This window comes from Diaphorina citri, unplaced genomic scaffold, assembly GCF_000475195.1.
Source record: "Diaphorina citri unplaced genomic scaffold, Diaci psyllid genome assembly version 1.1 scaffold516, whole genome shotgun sequence".
NCBI classification, from domain to species: Eukaryota; Metazoa; Arthropoda; class Insecta; order Hemiptera; family Psyllidae; genus Diaphorina; species Diaphorina citri.
The window spans coordinates 158,150-182,872 of record NW_007377950.1 but is presented as its reverse complement, the minus strand read 5'-3'; the positions used below and the strand labels follow the sequence as shown (position 1 = coordinate 182,872).

At 38.3% G+C, this 24,723-nt stretch overlaps 4 protein-coding genes and 1 long non-coding RNA gene across 7 annotated transcripts; 2 read left to right on the top strand and 3 right to left on the bottom strand.

Annotated features, from left to right (window-relative positions):
- Positions 1-4,555: 4,555 nt before the first annotated feature.
- Positions 4,556-5,586, top strand: LOC113467645. Its single transcript, XM_026823936.1, has 2 exons — positions 4,556-4,768; positions 4,968-5,586. The coding sequence occupies exon 2, from the start codon at positions 5,029-5,031 to the stop codon at positions 5,584-5,586; it is 558 nt and encodes a 185-aa protein (XP_026679737.1). The 5' UTR covers positions 4,556-4,768; positions 4,968-5,028.
- A 2,280-nt stretch (positions 5,587-7,866) lies between these two features.
- On the top strand, positions 7,867-9,302 carry LOC113467644. Its single transcript, XM_026823935.1, has 3 exons — positions 7,867-8,567; positions 8,630-8,704; positions 9,294-9,302. Exons 1-3 carry the CDS (start codon positions 8,187-8,189, stop codon positions 9,300-9,302), a joined length of 465 nt encoding a protein of 154 aa, XP_026679736.1. The 5' UTR covers positions 7,867-8,186.
- A 180-nt stretch (positions 9,303-9,482) lies between these two features.
- Positions 9,483-24,582, bottom strand: LOC103509643 (adenomatous polyposis coli protein 2-like). The gene is made up of 5 exons (XM_026823934.1): positions 24,550-24,582; positions 24,048-24,304; positions 23,179-23,342; positions 10,503-10,586; positions 9,483-9,697 (listed from the first exon to the last, which is right to left on the bottom strand). The coding sequence occupies exons 1-5, from the start codon at positions 24,580-24,582 to the stop codon at positions 9,483-9,485; spliced, it is 753 nt and encodes a 250-aa protein (XP_026679735.1).
- Positions 12,501-12,900, bottom strand: LOC113467650. The gene is made up of 2 exons (XR_003391645.1): positions 12,767-12,900; positions 12,501-12,575 (listed from the first exon to the last, which is right to left on the bottom strand). It is a non-coding gene; the product is annotated as an uncharacterized LOC113467650 (long non-coding RNA).
- Positions 16,013-21,167, bottom strand: LOC113467649. 3 transcript variants are annotated; one of them, XM_026823940.1, is made up of 5 exons: positions 21,015-21,167; positions 20,422-20,474; positions 19,776-19,918; positions 17,543-17,726; positions 16,013-16,241 (listed from the first exon to the last, which is right to left on the bottom strand). In XM_026823940.1, the coding sequence occupies exons 2-5, from the start codon at positions 20,448-20,450 to the stop codon at positions 16,028-16,030; spliced, it is 570 nt and encodes a 189-aa protein (XP_026679741.1). In that variant the 5' UTR covers positions 20,451-20,474; positions 21,015-21,167; the 3' UTR covers positions 16,013-16,027. The 3 variants fall into 3 exon arrangements, with proteins under 3 accessions (XP_026679741.1, XP_026679740.1, XP_026679739.1); XM_026823939.1 differs by lacking the exon at positions 21,015-21,167 and having other exon boundaries at positions 20,422-20,598; XM_026823938.1 differs by lacking the exons at positions 19,776-19,918; positions 21,015-21,167 and adding an exon at positions 18,251-18,393 and having other exon boundaries at positions 20,422-20,598.
- Positions 24,583-24,723: the final 141 nt, after the last annotated feature.

The window sequence follows — 24,723 nt, the reverse complement described above, 5'->3', positions numbered from 1 at the left end:
ATCTACTTAAATATGAAAATAACTTTTATCTTTTTATAAAATAAAATAACTTTTTATAAAATAACTAAGTATCTAAATATGAAAAAATAAAATAACCAGTGAAGAGTAAAAGTTATTTTCATATTTAGATACTTAATATATGATTGCTTAACCCTTAACCCCATACACAAAAAGCACAAACTGAGGCTTAGGTGTAGGGGCTGGACAGCCCCAAAGATTCTACGAATCATGTACTATGATTTCAGCGGTCAAGGTCATTTGGTGTCCGGCTCAAGGTCACCCAATATCAACATGGAGTCCTCGGTAAGTTATATTCACTTTGTTGAGTTAAGGGGTATTTTATTTATGTGAAACGGAAATTTTTCCTAATCCAAAATATTCCACTGTGGTCACTTTTTTTATCCCCACCCTCAACTTTCCAAATGATGAACTTTCTGGGAATGATAGGGTTAGGTATAACGCGAAAAGAACTTTCACAAATGATCAACTTTCTGAGAATTATAGGGTTTGGTAGTACACATCAAGATCCTTCACAAATGATCAACTTTTTGTGTGTTATGGTTTTAGGCTGTGTTTATGTACAGGGCTGAGATAGGCCATTCTCGGCCTTTCTTGGCGTGTGGAAAATGATGTGGTAACTTAACACAGAGCCTTCATGAGCTTGTAAACTTGTAAAGTTGGCGGGAAATTCAAAATTTTGATTTTTTTTTTCCGCAACGCGTACAATCTGAATTCATTTTTTACTTTTTATCTCCGGACAGAGGGTTAAAAAAAATGCCCAACAATCCCACGCTATCCTTGGTTAAGTTACCACTCCAATGCAAAACTGTAGAAACAATATCCTATCTCACCTCGTCCGAGCTCATCTCAGCCCTGTACATAAACACAGCCTGAGAGTAGTACCTAACAACAACCAGATAACCACGAAAGAGACTACGGGACCAGGAGGGTAGAGGGCCTGCCTTCTAAGCGCTAGGTCACTGGTTCGATACCCTCCTGGGGGAACATTATCCTTATCTGATAAGGTTTATTCTCTTAACGACTGGCCTTCTCCTGCCCTGTTCTCTCTTCGTTTTCGGGATGATAAGACCGCTGTTGTTATTCTTCCCTCTATCAAAATCAAGATGTCTCAGCTGATGATGTTTTTCTCCGAGTCCCAATTTCTCTCTTTCTCTCTCGTTCGTTCGCCAACGCACGTAAACTTTTGCCCTTTGCGAAAATTTGCCTTCTTTTTTCAGTGATTTTTTGAGTCGCAAAATTTTTGTCCGTGTTTTTGTGTACTGTTAGTTTCTTGTCTTTTGTTTTTCAGGTTTTTTTTTAGTGGTTTTTTTTCGATTGTGTTGTTGAAGTGTTTCGTGTTTTGGGGTTTTTATTAAATTCCACATTCGATATGAGTTTTCAGTAATATGTATAGGGACTGGGAAAGGGGGGTTTTATTATGGGTTTTCGGGGGGTTTTATTATAGGTTTCTACTTCCTTTGTAAGCAATGGAGAGATTCATTTTTGGATATTTTTTTTCAGTGTTTGGATATATTCAGATTTTTCATCTCTTTTTCTATGTGAAAGTTTTTCCAATAATATTTATATGTCCCTCCCTCTATTGTGTATGTGGCTTTTTCTCCCATCTCTTACTCCCACTGTACCTTTTCCTTTGTGATATTCATATCTATTTGCAATGTACATACATTCTGATCAAGGTAAAATTATTACTGGATTTAAGACAAATTACTCCTGTATAACACGAAAATTTTGTAAACCTTATAGGAAATCCTATTAAGAAAATGTGTTCCCAAAATACTTGCTTTTTGGCCCCATGATTTAATAAGTTTGAATTTTACATCACTTGAAAAAGTCTAGATAGCTAGATTGTAAGTGTTCTGTTTAATCTAAACAGATAATCTTCGTTCTTGGAACGGCTTTCTTTCTCCTATCCTGTCCTCCTCTTGGATTTTGGAACGGTAAGATCTTCGTTGTTACCGTTCCCTCTATGAAACTTTCCTTTTTTTCTAGTACTTATAAATATTTTCCCTTTGTTTTGTGTTTTGCAGAGGAGATAGGCCAAGTGATAGCAGCTCTCATGAAACTTTCATTTGATGAAGATCATCGCTATGCTATGTGTCAGTTGGGAGCTCTGTTCACCTTGGCTAAACTCATACAAGTAGACACCCAATGTCATGGACTTACCAACAAATACTGCATTATACTTAGAAGGTAAGCATCATCCGCTTTGAGTGAGAGTTTTTTTTTTTAATTTTCTGCAAAATTTTACATGGTCAGTTTTTAGTGCCAAAACACGTTTTGAGGTCCCTAGGGCCTAGAGCCTAAATCCAAAGTTTCAGTCATTGCATTGGTCCGTGTCTCTGTCTGTCTGCAAACAAAATATCTCGCGAACGGTAAGAGCTAGAGACTTGAAATTTGCTGTGTAACACGAATCTTTTGTGGTTAAGATTGCCGGCATTTTGGCCGCTTTTTGGCGAATTTCAGCTCTACTGAAAAAGTTATCGGAATAGACCTCCCCCCCCCCAAAAAAAACATGCACAAAGTTGGTTAATTTCGGTGCCTATAACTGGTGCTATCGCCGCGTCGCTTTCTAATAATAGCCTAAACATGCCATGCATTTTGATTTATGTATTGTACACATAGGATCTACTATTGTATGTAACTTACTTTCTGTCTACTTTTGTTCGTTCCTTTGTTAGAATTCGAAAAAAAAAAGTTTTCAAATCTATGTACCTACGTCCTACATAGGACATATGTATGTATCTTGTTGGAATTTTCTATCTTGTCGTTTTCTTCTATTGTACAACTAGGGTTTCCTATTTTCTATGGATTTTTTTCTTCTTGCTCAAGGCGACCTATACTATTCATAAGGATATGTACATTTTTTGTCGCTTTTGGTCTTTTCTTTTGTTAATCTAAAGCTCTACCTAATACATACATATTTTCCTTTTTTCCTCACTTCCTGTCTCTACATATCCCTGCCTCTTTTATATCTCTTCTCCATTTCTATCTATATTTCTGCTTCTATCCGTATCTTCAGCATTCCTAATCTATTTCTTACACTATTGCTTTTATTGCCACCACATTTTCGTTTCTTCCATTTCTATACCATTAATCATGTTTATAGACGGAGGGTCTATCACCAATTTTATTGTAATTTTTGTGTGATGCCTCTTTTATATCTCTTCTCCATTTCTATCTATATTTCTGCTTCTATCCATATCTTCAGCATTCCTAATCTATTTCTTACACTATCGTTTTTATTGCCACCACATCTTCGTTTCTTCCATTTCTATACCATTAATCATGATTATAGGCGGAGGGTCTGTCATCAATAATTGTATTTTCTGTGTGAGTTATGTAGAGTTTTATCTTCTTGTCTTTCTATTCTTTTCTTCAACTTGGTTTTCAAGTTAATCAGAGCTAGAATGTAGAAAGTTTGACTTATTTTCCGAAGGGGCTGGGGTTCGAATTCCAGTATTAACAAATAAATTTAGCAGCCTCATTTTGAGACGTACTCTTGTAAAAGCTTTTGCTGAAACAAATTAATCATGTCATTTTCTTTCTTTCCGTCGTCTTCCTCTTCCCTTCTTTGTCTTTTCCTTTCGTGAAATATTGCTTGTTAATAAATTGCGCATATTTCTTCTCTCTCTCTCTCTCTTCTCTTTCACTAACTTATCTGTGCCTCTCCTTCTTTCTCTTCCTTTTTTGTGTAAGTCTCTACCTCTCTCCTCCAGTGCTTTTTCTCTTTCTACCTCTACCTACCTCTATCTTTTTTTTTCTCCCTCCCTCTGTCACTTACATCTCTTCTCTCTGTAATTCTTTTCCTCTTTCGTTTTATTGCTTCTCCCTCCCTCCCTCTCTCTCTCTCTTTTTCTTCTCTCTCTCTCTCTCTCTCTCTCTCTCTCTCTCTCTCTCTCTCTCTCTCTCTCACGTCTCTCTCTCTTTCTCTCTCTAACTTATGAGATGAGAGCGATCTCTCAATAAGTTAAGTATTAGCTTACGAGATCGTTTTTATTGTAAAACAACTTTAAAAAATAAATAAATAGTTATATTCAATCAATCTCACCCTCCTTCTCTCCCCTAACCTTAACGTTTCCCCTGATCTCTCTCTCTCTCTCTCTCTCTCTCTCTCTCTCTCTCTCTCTCTCTCTCTCTCTCTCTCTCTCTCTCTCACCCTCCTTCTCTCCCCTAACCCTAACATTTCCCCTGATATCTCCGGTGTAGAAATGTATATTATTGCAGTATAATGTAGGTACATAAAACTACATAATATTATGACGTCAGTGTCTTGTCTTCATACGCATAATCCAATGTTTCATCATGATGCACATTAATGTTCTTGTTTTGGGGAAGAAAGAAATTACCATGGTTTTCATTTAGTCGACTTGAAAATAATCATCATAATATTTGGATTTTCAGAATTTTTAAAAATCGATTGATCAAAAGACATTATTAAAAGTTAAATCTTTGCTTTTGTTTGACTTCTGATTTGCTTTTGTTTGACTTCAAATGATCTTTGCTTTTGTTTGACTTCAAATGATCAGAAATCATCTAGAATCTAGACTTTTGAACGAACACGGTCGAGATAGCTACTGTAACTTGTGAACTCCCAAAGAAGTTGTCCATAAAACAGTTTTATAGCATAGATATAGAGTAACTTGAACCCTAAAACACAGTTAAAACCTAGTTCTATGATTTTATAACGGAGTTTAAAGAAAGTTCAAAGTGCATTTAAATCACATTTGTATATCGTATAGTACATTAGGTAAGAGACATTTCAAAGAATAGCTATTGCAACTTGTGAACTCCCAAAGAAGTTGTCCATAAAACAGTTTTATAGCACAGATGTAGAGTAACTTGAACCCTAAAACATAGTTAAAACCTAGTTCTATGATTTTATAACGGAGTTTTAATTAAGTTCAAAGTGCATTTAAATCACATTTGTATATCGTATAGTACATTAGGTAAGAGACATTTCAAAGCAAAATCCCCACACACGGGTCGGACTATTGACCACTCTCACCTATGACAACATCCGTCAGTCGCATCCCTCAACTATACGTCAACAATCGCAAGGCGTCCTCCCATCGTCGCCGTTCCGCCTCGTGTGTCACCCACCGCTACACATCCGAGATTATTAGCCTCGATGCTATCGACTCGGTGGACATCGAGCAACTGAGCCGCAAGAAGCGACATCGCTCCCACTCGAGACATCACGACGGGAAATACGAGCGGACCCGAGTCTCCACGAACCTCAACGAAGCGAAAAACGAGCGGACTCGTGTTTCTGCGAATCTTGACGAAGGGAAATACGAGAGGAGCCGAGTCTCCACGAACCTCAACGAAGCGAAGAACGAGCGGACCCGAGTCTCTACGAATCTCAACGAGGAGGATACACGGCGAACCGGAGATTCCCGAATTGTTTCGTGTGACAACGGAAAGTTCCGAGTGTCTCACGTCGACATAAACGGAAATAGTTCATCTGAAGAGAACGAAACAGAAACGGATGGTGTTGATTTACGCCAAGTTAAACACACGTTTGCCAGTCTAACACGAATCGTCAAGTCAAACCAGTTCATCTGAAGAGAACGAAACAGAAACGGGTGGTGTTGATTTACGCCAAGTTAAACACACGTTTGCCAGTCTAACACGAATCGTCAAGGCAAACCAAAGCGCGAACTTGGCGACAAAATTTGCGGCGAAAAATAAAAGTTTCGGGCAACCTATACGAAGGGAAATACGAGAGGAGCCGAGTCTCCACGAACCTCAACGAAGCGAAGAACGAGCGGACCCGAGTCTCTACGAATCTCAACGAAGAGGATACACGGCGAACCGGAGATTCCCGAATTGTTTCGTGTGACAACGGAAAGTTCCGAGTGTCTCGCGTCGACATAAACGGAAACCATACTACGGGAATGGACATGCTACAACACAGACCACACTAAATGAGCTTTGTGCTATGGGATTCTCAGTCCTATGGGACTATTTTTTCCCCCAATCATTGCAAAATTGTTTCGAAAAAGTGAGATTTTACCGCCGATGTCCTACTTTTGCAGGAAAATCTGACGTTGTATTTTATGGAGGCTACTTATTGGACAACTACTACAGGTTTGCAACTTATTAAATTATTTTTCATTTAATTGCATTATTTTTCGTTGAGTATTGTTGATTTACGCCAAGTTAAACACACGTTTGCCAGTCTAACACGAATCGTCAAGTCAAACCAGAGCGCGAACTTGGCGACAAAATTTACGGCAAAAAATAAAAGTTTCGGGAAACCTATGGATTTGAGTGATGAGGTTCTGGATAATCGATGTTTACCAAATAATATCGATGTTAAACGAGTCGGAAATATAAACACGAGCGCGCTCTATGGATTGAGAAAGGCCGATACGAATGATAATGATAATGGCGGCGGGAAGCGAAGGGAAACCGAGGCAACCTATGGATTTGAGTGATGAGGTTCTGGATAATCGATGTTTACCGAATAATGCCGATGTTAAACGAGTCGGAAATATAAACACAAACGCGCTCTATGGATTGAGAAATATGAATGATAATGATAATAGCGGCGGGAAGCGAAGGGAAACCGGAGGTGCGCGAGTTTTGATAGGTAGGGCAAATATTGTATCTTAGATAGTAAAGGGCCTGTCCCGTTTGTAATTATAAATAAATAAATAACTGGTTCGATACCCTCCTGGGGGAACATTATCCTAATCTGATAAGGTTTATTCTCTTAACGACTGGCTTTCTTCTGCCCTGTTCTCTCTTCGTTTTCGGGATGATAAGACCACTGTTGTTATTCTTCCCTCTATCAAAATCAAGATGTCTGATGGGCACACGATCACTTGTTCAGATAACAACCATTCATATCGTTGCTTAACTACAGGCTTGTGTAGGGAACTGGTGGATTCAACGTGCTAAAGCCAACAGGCTAGAAATAGGACTGATATTTTCTGGTTCCACTTTTTTATGAACGCCTGCTATTTATATGAGTATGCAATGTGCAACATAAAATAGAGTACATACCTAACTTACATTTGTTTGTTTTTGTTCCCAGGTTTCGATGTGAATCAGAAGAGTCAGTTACCCAAGTAAGTAGGTATTCATCAAATTATCAAACTTGTTTCAAACTAGTACAGTGAAATAGTCCTAAACAAAAATGGACACGACACACGAGCGAACCTGCCCGAGTGAGAAATATCAACAAGGTTGGAAACATCAACATGAATACTTCTGCCCCGACAGATAGTGTAAGCGTTCAAGTGACTTTAAGAGTTTTTTACTTTCTATTTTTAGAAGGTTTTCTATAATTCAAAAGTCATTTATGTACTCGCTAAGAAATGTCATATTTCAAGAAAATGGAATATTTATCGATAAATCCTTATGTTTATTTATCGATAGATGTAATCTCTGTTGACTTATGCTAGAGTTTAGTCATCGCTAATCACATAATATTAGATGATACTTGGGATGCTTGAATAATATCCGGATTTCAATGATCACACCCAAACCATGCCTAATATGCTGATGAACAATCTTATACACAGTGTAGATAATAGATTTAAAATTTGCAATACATAATAGTAATCCATTATTCTGATGTTGATGTAACCTTGTGTGTATGTTCCAGACCAATGATTTGTCTTCCAGTAACAATGATGGCAGTGCAACTAACAACTCCAATTCCAACCTTTACGCCAATCCTACTGCAACCAAACATGAGGTAAGTGAGAGTCTATAACATTTTAAAAATAAAAGGCAAATAAATACATACAATTATTAAAAACACCAATCCAAGTCCTATCTATCACTATTTTTGGTGGAGGTAAATGTCTCTTTGAATTAAATTATTTACTTTACTTAGGGTTACGAAAGAATTGACAAAATTTGTAATTCACAATCACGGGTGTAATATACCTCACAATCTTAACAAAGATTTAGTTGCCTCCCTGATCCTACGCTTAGAAAGCTTCATTCAGTTGTATGGACCAAGCACCAAGAAAATAGAAAAAGTTCATGATACTATTAAAAGTAATTCTACAGTTGAAAAACAAAAAAGTGTCAATGATGTTGGTCTTAAGAATATACTTGTCAAAGCAAATAATTTGATAACCAATGAATATTTCAAGAATCATGTTCCAAGCGCTCATATTGCAAGTATTTTGTCTTTTTCGAATGCAATGAAAGCATACATCAACTACTGTGAGACAGGCTTAAAACCATCATTTGACCAAGCAATAACCTTCCTCAAACATCTTTCATTACAAAATAAAGGAAATGATAAATATGAGGATTTGCTGAACGCTTTACAGAAAATGAAAAATGCAATTGTCCATACCAATGCTCCATATTATATCCCATCTGTTGATTTGCAAAACAAAATTGTCCATTTCATTTCTGCCCTGGACATTTTGATTCTTAGCAACTGCAATATGAATGATATTCATACGGAGACAAACAGTGTAGAAACCAGTAGCACCAAACAAGGCAAATATGAGAATTCATTTCACAAGATAGCAATAAATATAAACAATTTAATTGAAAATGATTACACAACAATGGTTCCTTGTAAGAACACTCAGGATACTGTAGTTATGTCATTGAAAATGATTACACAACAATGGTTCCTTGTAAGAACACTCAGGATACTGTAGTTATGTCGATAAATGCGCTGAGCAGCTATATTCATTCCTATCCTGTCTTCCTTCGATTTCCGGACGATAAAACCTTAGCCGTTACAATTCCCTCTATCAAACCTGTTGGAAAAAAAAAAAAAAACATTAGGTCATTTTTTAAAGCAAACATGACTCACTGGAATGGAAAATATGAAAATCAACAAAAGCAACCATTGTGTCAATGTGGAAAAAATATTCGTTTATTTTTGACTTATTTGATCAATAAGTTGAATATGTATTTGGAAATAGAATGAATAATGATGGCTAAATTAAATAAATAAATTAGAGTTATAATAGATTTCTATGTGTGTAATGAACAAAAATATGAAAAGGGAAGATTACGAAGGTAAGCTGAAAGGACCATATTTCACTATACACATTTAATAAAATCGTAAAGTTTTACTATATATCAACTTCAGCCATCACACAGGAGGGATGAAGGGATTTTATTTTTTTTATGAAAATATCGATATGGGCGACATATCGGGAAAAAATCGATATATTTCGGTTTTCGATATTTATTTTCTTTACTAGGTATCATATAAAAGCGAGTATTCTATACACATTACACAAAGTATTCCTGTCACAATGAATTATGAAGATTGCACTCAGTTTACATAAGGGTAAATAAATTAAATTAGGGTAAAAAAATAATTGAAGGGGTTTGGCGCAAAAACGACTTATAGACTACCTGAGATGGTAGTTTACTTGATATGGTACTCTGTAACACAGATATTAACTTTTGTTGTGATAATTTCTTTGAAAAATTAGACCTAGGTCTGGTCTGTCAGACGGTTTGACTTACCTATCATCATTGTCTGGTCTGCTGCTGGTATTGTGTCTAGCGGATACACTGGTATTTGTATTAATAGTCAGGTCACTTAGTGAAGACCATGCTGTTAGATTGAGGGGAGATTCTTCTACCGCGTAACATTTCAGTTCATCCTTGGCTGAAGTGGGAGGGGGAGGTAGAGAGGCAGGCGGGGGGTGACTGAGTGAGGTGACTGGATGAGATTCTGTAAGCAAGAGACAATGAGATTCAAAATTGTAAAAATATATTAAAAATAACAAACTTAGAGGTCTCAAAGGAATAAGTTTGTATTAACTGATTTGTTGGTACACACACTTGGTAAAACAATTCAAACACTAAAAACGTAATAATACACTGATGATGGCGTAACAGACGAAATGGATCCATCTGTAATTTAATAAAAATATACGTAAAACATAAAGCTAAGTGTTCTTACTCACCCAAAATCATTTTTAGTGAAACGTAGAATTCTCCAGGGCTCTCTATGACCAAAGTATGGAAAAACATAAAGCTAAGTGTTCTTACTCACCCAAAATCATTTTTAGTGAAACGTAGAATTCTCCAGGGCTCTCTATGACCAAAGTATGGAAGGGTATCTTACAACTTACAAGTCTCGCATGGACAGAGGAGAGACGAGAACAACACCGAGAGCGCATGAAAATCTATTGGATCCAGAGGAAGGAACAGAATAGGAATAGAAATACGAGATAGTGCTATCATGTATTTGATTTTCGTGGTCCCTAGTTGGCCAAATTCGAATTATAGAGATATACGTTATAACTGATATAGGACTCAGGTTTGTACTTACCCCCTTCTCCTTCTCTGCTAGTCTTAACCTCTTACAAGTCTTATTTATTACCAATTTATTTATTTACACGCTAAGCAGCAAGGTCATGTGTGACTTACAAGTGTGATAGTCAATGGAAAAATACAATTGGGACAAAGTTACCACTTTTCGGTTCTTTAGAGATATACGTTATAACTGATATAGGACTCAGGTTTGTACTTACCCCCTTCTCCTTCTCTGCTAGTCTTAACCTCTTCATCATCATCATGCTTATACGTCGCCACAGTATCCTCAAACACACTCCTATGTCCTTTCCCTCAGAATAGCCCTGGTGTGGGAGAGATGTGCATCAAGTTAGAAATATTGTTTACTAGCGGAATTCTGGTATCTTTTAAAAATTCAATTTTCGACCTTTTACAGTTGTTTTTTCGAAGTTTTGACCTCGGATTTGGATTTTTCCCAACTTTTTACATAGGAATCGACCATTTATTTAGAATTTTTACCGATTTGCAACTGCTCCATTGAAGAGAAAAAGAGGGCAGAATAGGAGAAAGCCACTTATTTGTAAACGATAAATTTCGGTCCGAGCTGGAGTCGAACCCGCGACCTTCTAAGCTAACTAGGCTGATTATGGCTGGACAGGCGCGGTATGAATGGGGGAGTCGGGGAGATCACTCGGTGAAATCATTCCTGATGTCATACGACTGCAAACAGACAAAGGTTTTGGCGTGAAAGGGATTTTTAGTCTCATCTTAACAGTATAAATGAGGGACAAATACATAACACATATGGTAAAACACCGTATGTGAAAACACGCAAACACACATTTACTCCAATCTATTGGAAATTAACTAAATATACCGTATGAACTAGAGATAAAATTTGAATTTGGAAATGCCCAAAATTTACAATGGTTTGATTTTTAGGATAAAAGAAAGGAGGAAAAGGTCCAAGATTTGATTAATACAAATACCAGTGTATCCGCTAGACACAATACCAGCAGCAGACCAGACAATGATGATAGGTAAGTCAAACCGTCTGACAGACCAGACCTAGGTCTCAGGTAGTCGAAATGTGTGTGGCGGAAAAAGCTCAGACCTGTATCTGTCAGTAGGTCTGGGTTTGAGTGGCCAGCATTAGACACAATTGAAAACATGAAATAATCAAAAGACCACGAAAGTATGACGTTAATTTGGCAACTATCATTTGATTTGATTTGATTTGATTTTGAGTCACTTTTATTGATATGAGCTGATTGACTTGAATCTTGGTTCTTGGTACACTTGACTTTTTGATGATACGATATTGTTTTAACTATTTTGGAGCAATTCCATAAGTTTTTATACTTTCCCATTGAAGCTCTCAAAGCAGCCACCCATAGTTCATAGGTATTCTATTCTATAATTCTATTTCAGACATGAAGATTTGTTCCATGAAGATGGTGTAGAAGGTGGAGGGGAGAACACAACTCATGTAAATGGGAAGGATATCCCGGTTAGCCTAGGATTTGATCACGCGAAGTCACCAGACACCGCTCGTAAACCCACTGGTATGTTGAGCGATGTAGAACCCACCGGTGCGTCAACAAACAACAGTCCGGTGAGAAAGACGGTGGCTAAAGTGAATCCGTTCCCGGAGACAGCTAGGAATCTGGTGCTTCAGAGTCAGGGAAAGGAGGAGAAGGAACTTATTAAACAGAGGTGAGTTGATATATTTTTTTTTTTTTAATTCGAATTTGGCCAACTAGAGACCACGAAAATCAAATACATGATGGCACTATCTCGTATTTCTATTCCTATTCTGTTCCTTCCTCTGGATCCAATGGATTTTCATGCGCTCTCGGTGTTGGTCTCGTCTCTCCTCTGTCCATGCTGCTCCTCCTGCTTGCTTTCTTTCTTCTTTCTGTGAATCCTATCCTATGTGAGTTGATATTATTATTATCATCATCATCTTTATTTTCTTATTCATACAATCGTAAGAACGGCAAGAGATTTTTTTTTAATAATAGTAAATTAATTCAATAAATAGTTAATCACATAATGCATAACTAAAACAACTAAGAAAAAAAAAAACGAGATGATAGTTCCTCTTTTTCAAAATAAATCAATTAACTCCAGCAGTTAACTAACAAATTGCAGTCATATTCATCGAACTATAGGTCAACTGAAAAAAAAGCAAGTTTTACGCTCAAAATTACCATTGATTTTCTTACGAGGGGGGATTTTTTTTTTTGAAGACATCACAATGACAATTCTGCCTAAAAGAAAAAAGCTGCAAACCCAGAACCACAAAGTACCTACTTTAGGGCAATTTTAGTTCATTTTCTGTCATATTCAATATCCAGTAAAGCAACTGAAAAAAAGCAAGTATTACGCTCAAAATTACCATTGATTTTCTTACGAGGGGGGATTTTTTTTGAAGACATCACAATGACAATTCTGCCTAAAAGAAAAAAGCTGCAAACCCAGAACCACAAAGTATGGGTACCTACTTTAGGGCAATTTTAGTTCATTTTCCCCTACTTGAACCCATAAACTCTATCTGACCTCCTGGGGAAAACACCGTCTAAGAATCGAACCCAGAGTCTTCTACTTGCCAATCCACACGCGGGTATCTTTCTTGGTCCCACTCGTCTTCTTGCTATCCTCCACCTTCTTCCACAAGCTCGCTATCTTAGATGTCACCGCCGGCGTTGGTTTCTTCACACTGGAAGGTGTTTTCCCGGCCGCCGGTTGCTTAACACAAGTGACCCCACTGGATCCACTAGAGTTTAGACTGGAGTTGGAATTACTCTGGGATTTGCGGGCTAGCTTCACATACTCCCCGCGACTGCTGGAGAGGTCAATGTAGGATCTCCTATTGAGGTTACCAGGTGCAAAGGAAAAAGACCTAATAGTCAATTTCTAGCATTTGAAACCAACCAACTAATGCAAAGGAATTGATTATTATGTAGGTGATTTTTCTAAAATTCATAGAACTATGTACTGGGTAGGTTACCAGGGGTGCTGGTGTTGAGTTTAGAAGTTGCTAGTTCGCCCTTCAGGTTGGTGTTACTGAGGGAGCTACGCACACCAGAGTTCCGTTTCATGTTGGGCTGACTGTTGTTACGAAGTTTGATACCTGGGGGGGAGAGAAGAGTACTTATCATTGTGGGACATTGTTTAGGTCCTTTAGGTTATATGTGTATGTCCGAGAGGTTAGAAAGTCCTATACAGGGCGAACTAAACTAAAGAAAAAAATCATTAAAGAAAAACCCTGATTCTAAAGAGTGTTCACTTTTTCGTCTCCCGCGGCTGTTTAACACAGCAACGACTGTCCAAAAGTACATTTTAAATCTAATTAAGGTTCTTTTCTTACCTATAGTGTTTCCTGTAGCTGGTGACTTCTTCGGTGTACTCTGACAGCTTATAGAACTCAGCACGGGTATGCTCGAGATATTAGGAGTACTTGGTACTGAAGAGTATAATACTTACCTATAGTGTTTCCTGTAGCTGGTGACTTCTTCGGTGTACTCTGACAGCTTATAGAACTCAGCACGGGTATGCTAGAGATGTTAGGAGTACTTGGTACTGAAGAGTATGATACTTACCTATAGTGTTTCCTGTAGCTGGTGACTTCTTCGGTGTACTCTGACAGCTTATGGAACTCAGCACGGGTATGCTATGTGCACTTTACATTTCCTACTTGACATCACACTTTTTTGGTCAATCTGAGATGAATAATCAGTTGATCTGTTGAAATATATGGACGTGTGTGGCTGAGATGAAGTGATTTTATTTTACAATTTTATAAGTGGTAGTCATTAATAATGACGCTTTCTTTGATTTGCTGTGTACTTTGTCCCCAGTATTATTCTCAAATTTTTTTGTCCTTTTTCTTCGCCTTTTCCCGTGTACAGACGGGGTCGGCGTTTTTCGTCAGCCTCTCACCCTAGTTAGGGTTGATTGCTTTGGGTTATTTTTGTGTTATTGTTTTTTTTTTTTTTTAATTTTTTACAACAATAAAAATAAAATTTATTTTACTTACATGAAAATATTGTTTTCTATTTGAGGCCAATGAAAGAAGGGCTATGCAATCTAATATATAAAAATGAATGTGTGTGTGTTTGTTTGTTCGAACATTATGCCTGGACAAACCGCTCATCCGATTGCTATGAAACTTTGTCAACTTATAAATATTGTTTTCTATTTGAGGCCAATGAAAGAAGGGCTATGCAATCTAATATATAAAAATGAATGTGTGTGTGTTTGTTTGTTCGAAAATTATGCCTGGCTAAACCGCTCATCCGATTGCTATGAAACTTTGTCAACTTATTGCTTGCACTCCCGTGAAGGTTATAGGCTACTTTCCGGTTCGTTTTTGTTAAGCTACGCCGAGCAAGACCACTAAATGGATGAGTGACATGAACGGCCATGCCTTAAGGATTTACTAGCAGAAATCCGGAGCGAAGCGACGGACTTCGGCTAGTAGTTTAATAAAAATCAGTAAAAAAGGAATTTTTAAAAATTGTATTAAGCCTACTGAAATGATTGTTACAAATTAATGTTGTTCCCCAATTATTACACCTAGGTAAATTTTATGACTTGACTTGGACTCGAACCACCAACCTCCAGATCCAAAGTCCAACACGTTAACCACTGCACCATTCAGGTTGGTGGTCGTATTTTACATTATTACTATCAAGAAGTATGTGGTAATCTGTGTCATGCTTCGCTACGGAAAAAGTAAAATATATATATTTTCTTTTGGAATCGAACCCGGGTCTCCAGACTCCAGTGATTTGAGTGATAGGTCTTCTGAAATCAAGATGGGTGACCGTCAGTCGGTGTCTATTCCCCTTCCTCATTCAGACCTCAGGCAGCCAGTCTAGTGTTAGTTGGTAGCGCGTCTGTCTTGTAAGTGCTAAGTCGTGGGTTCGATTCATTCCCGCCCGGGGGGGGGGCGAATTTTATCCTCAACGGATGTTTGTTTTCGAAACGACTGGCTTTCTCCTATCCTGTCTTCCTTCGATTTCCGGACGATAAGACCTTAGCCGTTACAGTCCCCTCTATCAAACCTCTTGAAAAAAAAAAAAAAAAACCTACTGATTAGGTCATTTTTTAGATCAAACATGACTCACTGGAATTGAAAATATAAAAATCAATAAAAGCAACCATTGTGTTGATGTGGAAAAAATATTCGTTTATTTTTCTGACTTATTTGATCAATAAGTTGAATATTTGGATGAAGAATCAATCTTCATTGATTCTCAATAAGTTGAATATTTGGAAAATAAAATGAATAATGATGGCTAAATTAAATAAATAAATTAGAGTTATAATAGATTTCTATGTGTACAAATTCTTCATACAGGAGGAAAACTGAGAGTCTGCTCTCTCTTTCTCAATAGATTGTTTCTCTCTCTTGTAAAGTTCTAAAAAATATATGGATTTTTCTAATTAAATTGGTCCTAAGTCTTGGTAAATCTACATCGTTGACAAATGGAGTGCATGTGATAAGTTCCAATCTACTTGACCCTTCGCTTCTCCACACAAAGTGAGACACATTGATATACTACAAATTGAAATGTCATTAAATGAGATTTTAAATCAAGAAAATAAAGTGTTCTTGAGAGGGATTATAGGGGGTTAACAACCTATAAAATCACTGAAATTCCTAATCCATTTACTACCTAATCCAGAAAAACAAGTAAATTAGGACATGAAGAGAACAAAAACTGGTACTAACCTAAGTACAACTTCTTTCTTTTTACCGTCGGGATTCGAACCCAGGACTTTCTTTACCTGACATGAGTGTTGGCGTGTCGTCTGTCAGCACAAACGTGTCATGGTTCACTAGGGTATCATCATCATCCAGAATAGTACGGGTGGCATAGCGGTCTCTGTCTTGCTGACGTTTCTGTTTGGGTGTTAGTTTAGTCGGGGCGGCAGACTCCTCGCACTGGATAGTGTACGTGTTATATCTGTAGAGGGAGATCAAATGGTATTTCGCCATATATTTTTCAGTCCCTATATTCCCCTAGAATAGCCGGGCCTTAACTAGGTTTAAGTTTTTTTTAAGAGGTTTGACAGAGAGAACTGTAACTGCTATGGTCTTATCGTCCCGAAATCGAAGAGAGAAGGAAGACAGGATATGAAAAAGCCAGCCGTTCCCAGAACGAACATTATCCCATCAGGATAAAATCCGCCCCGGGCGGGAATCGAACCCGCGGCCTAGCGCTTACAAGGCAGACACACTACCAACTAAGCTAACTAGGCTGGCTTTCTTTTCTTACTGGACAACCTTGTGATGGGATCTCATGTGAACCAAAATACACTTCTTTTCCACCGCACTGTAGTCGCAAAAGTTACACGAGAACTGTTTTTCACCCAGATGAACCAAAACATGTCGCTTTAAATTCCCCATGTGATAGGTACGAAACGAAGTACAAGCATAGCAAACATATTTACACCGGTATTTGTCAGGTCTAGGCATGGAAGGGCAGGATTTGCAATGGTTCAGAAGTTCATTCAAGTCTGAAGATTGAAAGTCATTGCAATGAACGCAACTAGTGTCTGAAAACACGCCAAAAAAGCTTTAGAAACATCCACTACTCTCTGAGGCCAACAGGGCCGAAATTATAAATTTATTTTTGGGGAAAAATTGATTCCCTAAAAATTATAAAATAGGTGTCTCGATCAAGTGTTTATAAACACCTTGCATAAGTTTTTCTATTGAAAACGAATCTGTCTATGTCTATTATGTTGTATTTTAAATTGAGCTCCCGCAGCTAAAGCGCTGCCAAGACCTTTTGTTACGGTCAAGATAATAATAATAATAATAATAAAAAATCACATTGATCGATCTCAAGTACCTACCATAAGCTTTGCACAAAACAATACAAAAAATATTGATGTCTTAATTTTCATATGAATGTCCAGAAGTTCATCCCAAAATCTCCAAATAAAGGGTATGAGTTACTCTTTTAATTTAATATTGATTTTTTTTCCAACTGCTTTCTCTTAAATGGCAAGAACCTTGCCATTTAAGGAGCTCTTCCACTCAACCACTAAATTTATCTTTCACTGTGAGCGTTTAAGATATTTCGCCAGGGAGGTCTTGAATGGATAAGAACTCCATTGTTCAAAATTTAAATTGTTTTATTTATTATTATTTTTTTTTTTTTTTTAAAGAAAAAAAAAAGATAATTTAGGATTTTTTACACTTTTTTTTTACATCTATGGTCTATCTCTAGACCATCATCAAATCATCTTTCATTCTCACCTCTCTTTAGACAGGTTTCTCTTCTGTTTGGGCGTGACTTTACGTTTGAGTCTGGGTGATTGTTGATATGCTTCCTGATGTTCTAGTGTTACTTGATGTGGGTCTAGAGGTATTTCGTCTTCAATTAGAGTGGATTCATCATCATCGAACTGTTCATTGTCCGCTACTTCTGATACGATTGAGTCTACGGGAAACCAATGAGAAATGTTTTACTGAACATTGTATTCCGAATTATATTTTGAACTAAAAATACCGATTGTACTAGTGCTTCAGTGATTTGTAGAACTAACCTCAGTGGTGCAGTGGTTAACGCGTTGGACTTTGGATCTGGAGGTTGGTGGTTTGAGTCCAGATCAAGTCAGAAAATTTATCAAGGTGTAATAATTGTGGAACTATATTTGTGACAAGCATTTAGGTATGCTGAACACAATTAAAAATTCCTTTTAGAACGCTCTCTAAAGAAAAAAAAGGACACTATGGTCTATGGGGTCCTCAATGGCCTAATGGGGCTTATAGCTTAGGAGGTTTAATATTCTCCAGTTTTATGGTGTTGTTTACTAATGCAAAGGAAAAAGACCTAATAGTCAATTTCTAGCATTTGAAACCAACCAACTAATGCAAAGGAATTGATTATTATGTAGGTGATTTTTCTAAAATTCATAGAACTATGTACTGGGTATTATAGCATAATTTTATTAGAGGACTTACCTATGTTACAAATACTAGCATCTAATGCACTGTCCTCTAGATAGCTGACCTCATCAAAATAGCTAGGAGGTTTAATATTCTCCAGGTTGATAGAACTATGCATTGATGTCATCGATCCTATGAGAGCCTTGTTATAGATCGATCTGAAATTAAACATTAACAGGGTTCTAGTTATGGGTGGGACCAGGGCCGTATCCCGGATTTTGTTGAAGGAGGGGATGCTTCAAATTTTGGCTTCAAAAATCTTGCGAGTGGATGCCGTTCGCTGAAATTTGTATCATGCAAATGATTGATTCCGTGACTGTCTGTTGCGGGGCCCACTCAGCCTCGTGAGGAAAATGAGTAGCTATGACATTTAAATGCTCATAACGACCGGTGCCAAACATTGGATGTTAGGATTATTGAGATATTGGGAAAAATCCTACAATGCTGCAGTGAACATCAAAGTTGTGACATAATAACACAAAGAAATTGCATTAAATTAGTCAACATACCTGAGTTTCTCCAGCACAACTCTGTTCTCTGGAGGAGGAACTATTCCCAGAGTTCTGCTTCTTGGATATCTCCAGCTTGAACTTCTCCATACCAGCGCGTATACATTGGGTTAATAGCGTCTCGTCCGAGTCCTGATTATGTACATAGCCCGACATGCCCTCAAGTATACACTGCTGCAGGATCTCCTCATCGGAGAGGTCGATCTTGAGCCCGACAGCACCGGGAGCGATAGGACATTGGATGTTAGGATTATTGAGATATTGGGAAAAATCCTACAATGCTGCAGTGAACATCAAAGTTGTGACATAATAACACAAAGAAACTGCATTAAATTAGTCAACATACCTGAGTTTCTCCAGCACCACTCTGTTCTCTGGAGGAGGAACTATTCCCAGAATTCTGCTTCTTGGATATCTCCAGCTTGAACTTCTCCATACCAGCGCGTATACATTGGGTCAATAGCGTCTCGTCCGAGTCCTGATTATGTACATAGCCCGACATGCCCTCAAGTATACACTGCTGCAGGATCTCCTCATCGGAGAGGTCAATCTTGAGCCCGACAGCACCGGGAGCGATAGGGGCAGGAACTGTAGGCGGGAGACGAGCTGCCTCGCCCGGTGAATGTTGGACCCCGGGACCCTCCTGAGTCGCCGGCGCAGACGGTTTCATCGCGGGCGAAGATTTTCCCAGCCCCGCTGGCTTGGGTACTGGCGGTTGACAGGGTTTCATCATGGGTGATGGGTTGCTCGGGTTAGAGGATGGATGGGATAGTGGTTTGGAGGTGGCGGTCATACCGAGTTGTATGCATTGGGCTAGCACATTATCATCGTCTTCGGTTTGATCATCAAGATGATGATTGGATGGCTATAAGAAAACATCTGCAAAGGAAAAAGACCTAATAGTCAATTTCTAGCATTTGAAACCAACCAACTAATGCAAAGGAATTGATTATTATGTAGGTGATTTTCCTAAAATTCATAGAACTATGTACTTACTGGGTGTTATAGCATAATTTTATTAGAGGACTTACCTATGTTACAAATACTAGCATCTAATGCACTGTCCTCTAGATAGCTGACCTCATCAAAATAGCTAGGAGGTTTAATATTCTCCAGGTTGATAGAACTATGCATTGATGTCATTGATCCTATGAGAGCCTTGTTATAGATCGATCTGAAATTAAACATTAACAGGGTTCTAGTTATGGGTGGGACCAGGGCTGTATCCAGGATTTTGTTCAAGGAGGGGATGCTTCAAATTTTGGCTTCAAAAATCTTGCGAGTGGATGCCGTTCGCATTCAATCTTCGCTATTTCTTTGACAAGGGAAATTTCAGGCTGGTATCCACCCTGTTTAAAGTTCTCCAGACAGAAAAAGTCCCCCCAAATTATGAAACAAATGATAAAATTATTTGCCTCGGCTGGGATTGAACCCGCGCCCTCCTGATTACCAGACGAGCGTCTTGCCCACTACACCACCGAGACTGCGCTATTTCTTTGACAAGGGAAATTTCAGGCTGGTATCCACCCTGTTTAAAGTTCTCCAGACAGAAAAAGTCCCCCCAAATTATGAAATAAATGATAAAATTATCTGCCTCGGCTGGGATTGAACCCGCGCCCTCCTGATTACCAGACGAGCGTCGAGCGTCTTGCCCACTACATCACCGAGACTACTTACCTATCCATACAGGTAACACTCTCCATCATACTGGGTGGTTTCACAGAGTTCAAATCTTCAAACTCGAGACTAGAAATGATGCCCAGCTTCCCACAGTCCAGTTCCAATATATGAGGAGAATATTTGATCTGATCTCCATTCAGAACTAGGCTGTCTACTCCATTACCACTGTGAAATCAAACAAATGATAGTTTAATTCATGGAAGAGTAGTTGAGTTTCGAGTAAAACACCTGCCTCGGTAGCGTAGTGGTCAAGACGCTCGCCTGGTAAACAGGAGGGCGTGGGTTCAATCCCAGCTGAGGCATGGAATTTTATCCTCATTTATTTGAGATTTTGACCACATAATAATGGAGCTCTAAGGGTTAGGTGGTAGAACCGGCGTTAACCTCGCCTAGTGGTTACCTTCCACTCAAGAGTCTATTATTATTATTATTATTAAAAGGAAAGTACATATCCAGTAAAGCTGAGCTAGAAATAACAGGACGCTGAATGCAAGAACTTTCAATAGATCAATGAAGTTCAAAGTTTTAAATAGATTAATGAAGTAAAGAGTTACCAGTACCAAAAGATTAATGAAGCTACCATAGTTCAAATCTTCAAACTCGAGACTAGAAATGATGCCCAGCTTCCCACAGTCCAGTTCCAATATATGAGGAGAATATTTGATCTGATCCCCATTCAGAACTAGGCTGTCTACTCCATTACCACTGTGAAATCAAACAAATGATAGTTGAATTCAAGGAAGGGTAGGGAGAATATTGAGTTTCGACTAAAACACCTTAAAAGGAAAGTACATATCCAGTATAGCTGAGCTAGAGATAACAGCACGCTGAATGCAAGAACTTTCAATAGATCAACGAAGTTCAAAGTTTTAAATAGATTAATGAAGTAAAGAGTTACCATTACCAAAAGATTAATGAAGCTACCATAAAAGTCCAAGACAAAATGGTCCTCAAGACGGCTGACTCCAAGGAAAATGTTAACCACGGCTGTACCTCTTCCAAATTTCAAACCCACCTATCTTTAGGAACATTGCTTGTTCCCGGATAAATGGGGTAGTGTGTACCGTTCTTACGATTGTATGAATAAGAAAACAAAGATGATGATAATAATAATATCAACTCACATAGGGGTTACCAGGGGTGCTGGTGTTGAGTTTAGAAGTTGCTAGTTCGCCCTTCAGGTTGGTGTTACTGAGGGAGCTACGCACACCAGAGTTTCGTTTCATGTTGGGCTGACTGTTGTTACGAAGTTTGATACCTGGGGGGAGAGAAAAGGATTTATCATTGTGGGACATTGTTTAGGTCCTTTAGGTTATATGTGTATGTCAGAGAAGTTAGAAAGTCCTATACAGGGCGAACTAAACTAAAGAAAAACTCTGATTCTAAAGAGTGTTCACTTTTTGCGGCTGTTTAACACAGCAACGACTGTCCAAAAGTACATTTTAAATCTAATTAAGGTTCTTTTCTTACCTATGGTGTTTCCTGTAGCTGGTGACTTCTTCGGTGTACTCTGACAGCTTATAGAACTCAGCACGGGTATGCTGGAGATATTAGGAGTACTTGGTTCATCCTTAGTGAATGTGCCTTGGCGTTGAAGAGGTTGTATTGATTTCACAGGACCGGGGATGCAAGACTTGGGCTTGGGTTCTGTAATTGAGGAGAGAATAGGGTTAAATGTAAATGCAATTTCTTTGTGTTATTATGTCACAACTTTGGTGCTCCCTGCAGCATTGTAGGATTTTTCCCAATATCTCAATAATCCTAACATCCAATGTTTGGCACCGGTCGCTATGAGCATTTACATGTCAAAGCTACTCATTTTCCTCACGAGGCTAAGTGGGCCCCGCAAAAGCCAGTCACGGAATCAATCATTTGCATGATACAAATTTCCTTGGGTGTCACTAGTTTGCATATTTTACTAGGTGATACAATATGCATAACTTACCATTAGCTTTGTATTGAGGTATTTTCACAGACTTGGGTGTCACTAGTTTGCATATTTTACTAGGTGATGTAATATGCACAACTTACCATTAGCTTTGTATTGAGGTATTTTCACAGACTTGGGTGTCACTAGTTTGCATATTTTACTAGGTGATGTAATATGCACAACTTACCATTAGCTTTGTATTGGGAAGTGGGAGGGGGAGGTAGAGAGGCAGGCGGGGGGTGACTGAGTGAGGTGACTGGATGAGATTCTGTAAGCAAGAGACAATGAGATTGAAATTTGTAAAAATAAGTATATTAAAATAACAAACTTGGAGGTCTCAAAGGAATAAGTTTGTATTAACTGATTTGTTGGTACACACACTTGGTAAAACAATTCAAACACTAAAAACGTAATAATACACTGATGATGGCGTAACAGCCCAACAGCCGAAATGGATCCATCTGTAATTTAATAAAAAATATACGTAAAACATAAAGCCAAGTGTTCTTACTCACCCAAAATCATTTTTAGTGAAACGTAGAAGTCTCCAGGGCTCTCTATGACCAAAGTATGGAAGAGTATCTTACAACTTACAAGTCTTATTTATTACCAATTTATTTATTTACACGCTAAGCAGCAAGGTCATGTGTGATAGTCTGATAGTCAATGGAAAAATACAATTGGGAAAAAGTTACCACTTTTCCGTTCTTTAGAGATATAGGACACAGGTTTGTACTTACCCCCTTCTCCTCCTCTGCTAGTCTTAACCTCCTCTTCATCATCATGCTTATACGTCGCCACAGTATCCTCAAACACACTCCTATGTCCCTTGCCCCCTCCCTGGGGTGGATAGAACTTGGCACCTCCCACCCCGCGCTCAGTGGGTGGGAATGAGAACTTGGGCCCCCGGGGGGAGGGACTGACAGGCGCGGTATGAATGGGGGAGTCGGGGAGGTCACTCGGTGAAATCATTCCTGATGTCATACGACTGCAAACAAAGGTTTTGGCGTGAAAGGGATTTTTAGTCTCATCTTAACAGTATAAATGAGGGACAAATACATAAGACATATGGTAAAACACCGTATGTGAAAACACACAAACACACATTTACTCCAATCTATTGGAAATTAACTAAATATACCGTATGAACTATACATAGATAAAATTTGAATTTGGACCCAAAATTTATAATGGTTTGATTTTTAGGATAAAAGAAAGGAGGAAAAGGTCCAAGATTTGATCCTTGAGTAACACCCATATTTTACCCATTTCTTTTGAATGTTGGAGATTCTTCAATATCAAAGTCGGTAAAGTGTTATCATTTTGGATTCAGTACATGCGACAACCTCATTTTACATACGCAACATCTTTGAATCAAAATATTTAATCACATTGTCAAACGCTGTCTTCGAGTCCATCAATGAAATCAAAAGCACTCAAAAATCAATAAATGTTTGTTTGTTTGCTTGTTTGTTCTTTTTTCTTCAATAAATCAAATTTAAAACATATTTTTTTTTTAAATATTTAATCACATTGTCAAACGCTGTCTTCGAGTCCATCAATGAAATCAAAAGCACTCAAAAATCAATAAATGTTTGTTTGTTTGTCTGTCTGTCTGTCTGTCTGTCTGTCTGTCTGTCTGTTTGTTTGTTTTTTTTTTCAATAAATCAAATTTTAAACATAAATGTTTTACCTGAATTCACTGACGACCGAGTACCTATCCTCCGGTGCCACGCTGCTCCTATCATCTCCAGGATGAGTAGCTTCTCCTCCATCACAGCTAGACACAGACTCCAGACTGGAACACCGTGAGAACATGAGCGGGGTTTCATCGCATCCCATACTAGGACCGCCTAGGAGGGGAGGTGTATGGGATTCACCGCCGGTGTGACCGCCGGGTTTCAGATGAGGCGAGGAACGACCGCTGGGCGGCTTGGAGTCTTCGGGTGTCTGGAAAAACGAGATTTTTTTTTTTCATTTTTAGCCCGTCCTTCCTTTATTATTACGATAGTAATAAAAAAAAGGTATAACGGACAGGCTATTGTATTTGCTTCGGTGTCATCTGTCTGTCGGTCTGTCCCCATAGAAGGACTTATCCAAACCGACCTATATATCAAATTAAAGGTCGAAATTTCAGCTTTAGAAGTGTTGGAGTTCTGGAGATAGAGCGATCAGTATGTGAATGAGTGAATAGCTTTTGTATAATACAAAATTGAGATTCTATCCATCGTTTTTGCTTTTGCTTCAGGAATGCCGTCTCTACTGATTCGTAAGCGAAGAGCTTTGGAGAAAGAGCTGGATGCAAATCTGGCTGAGACTTGCGATAATATAGACAATGCTGATCTAGCATCCCCTCTCACACCTCAGGT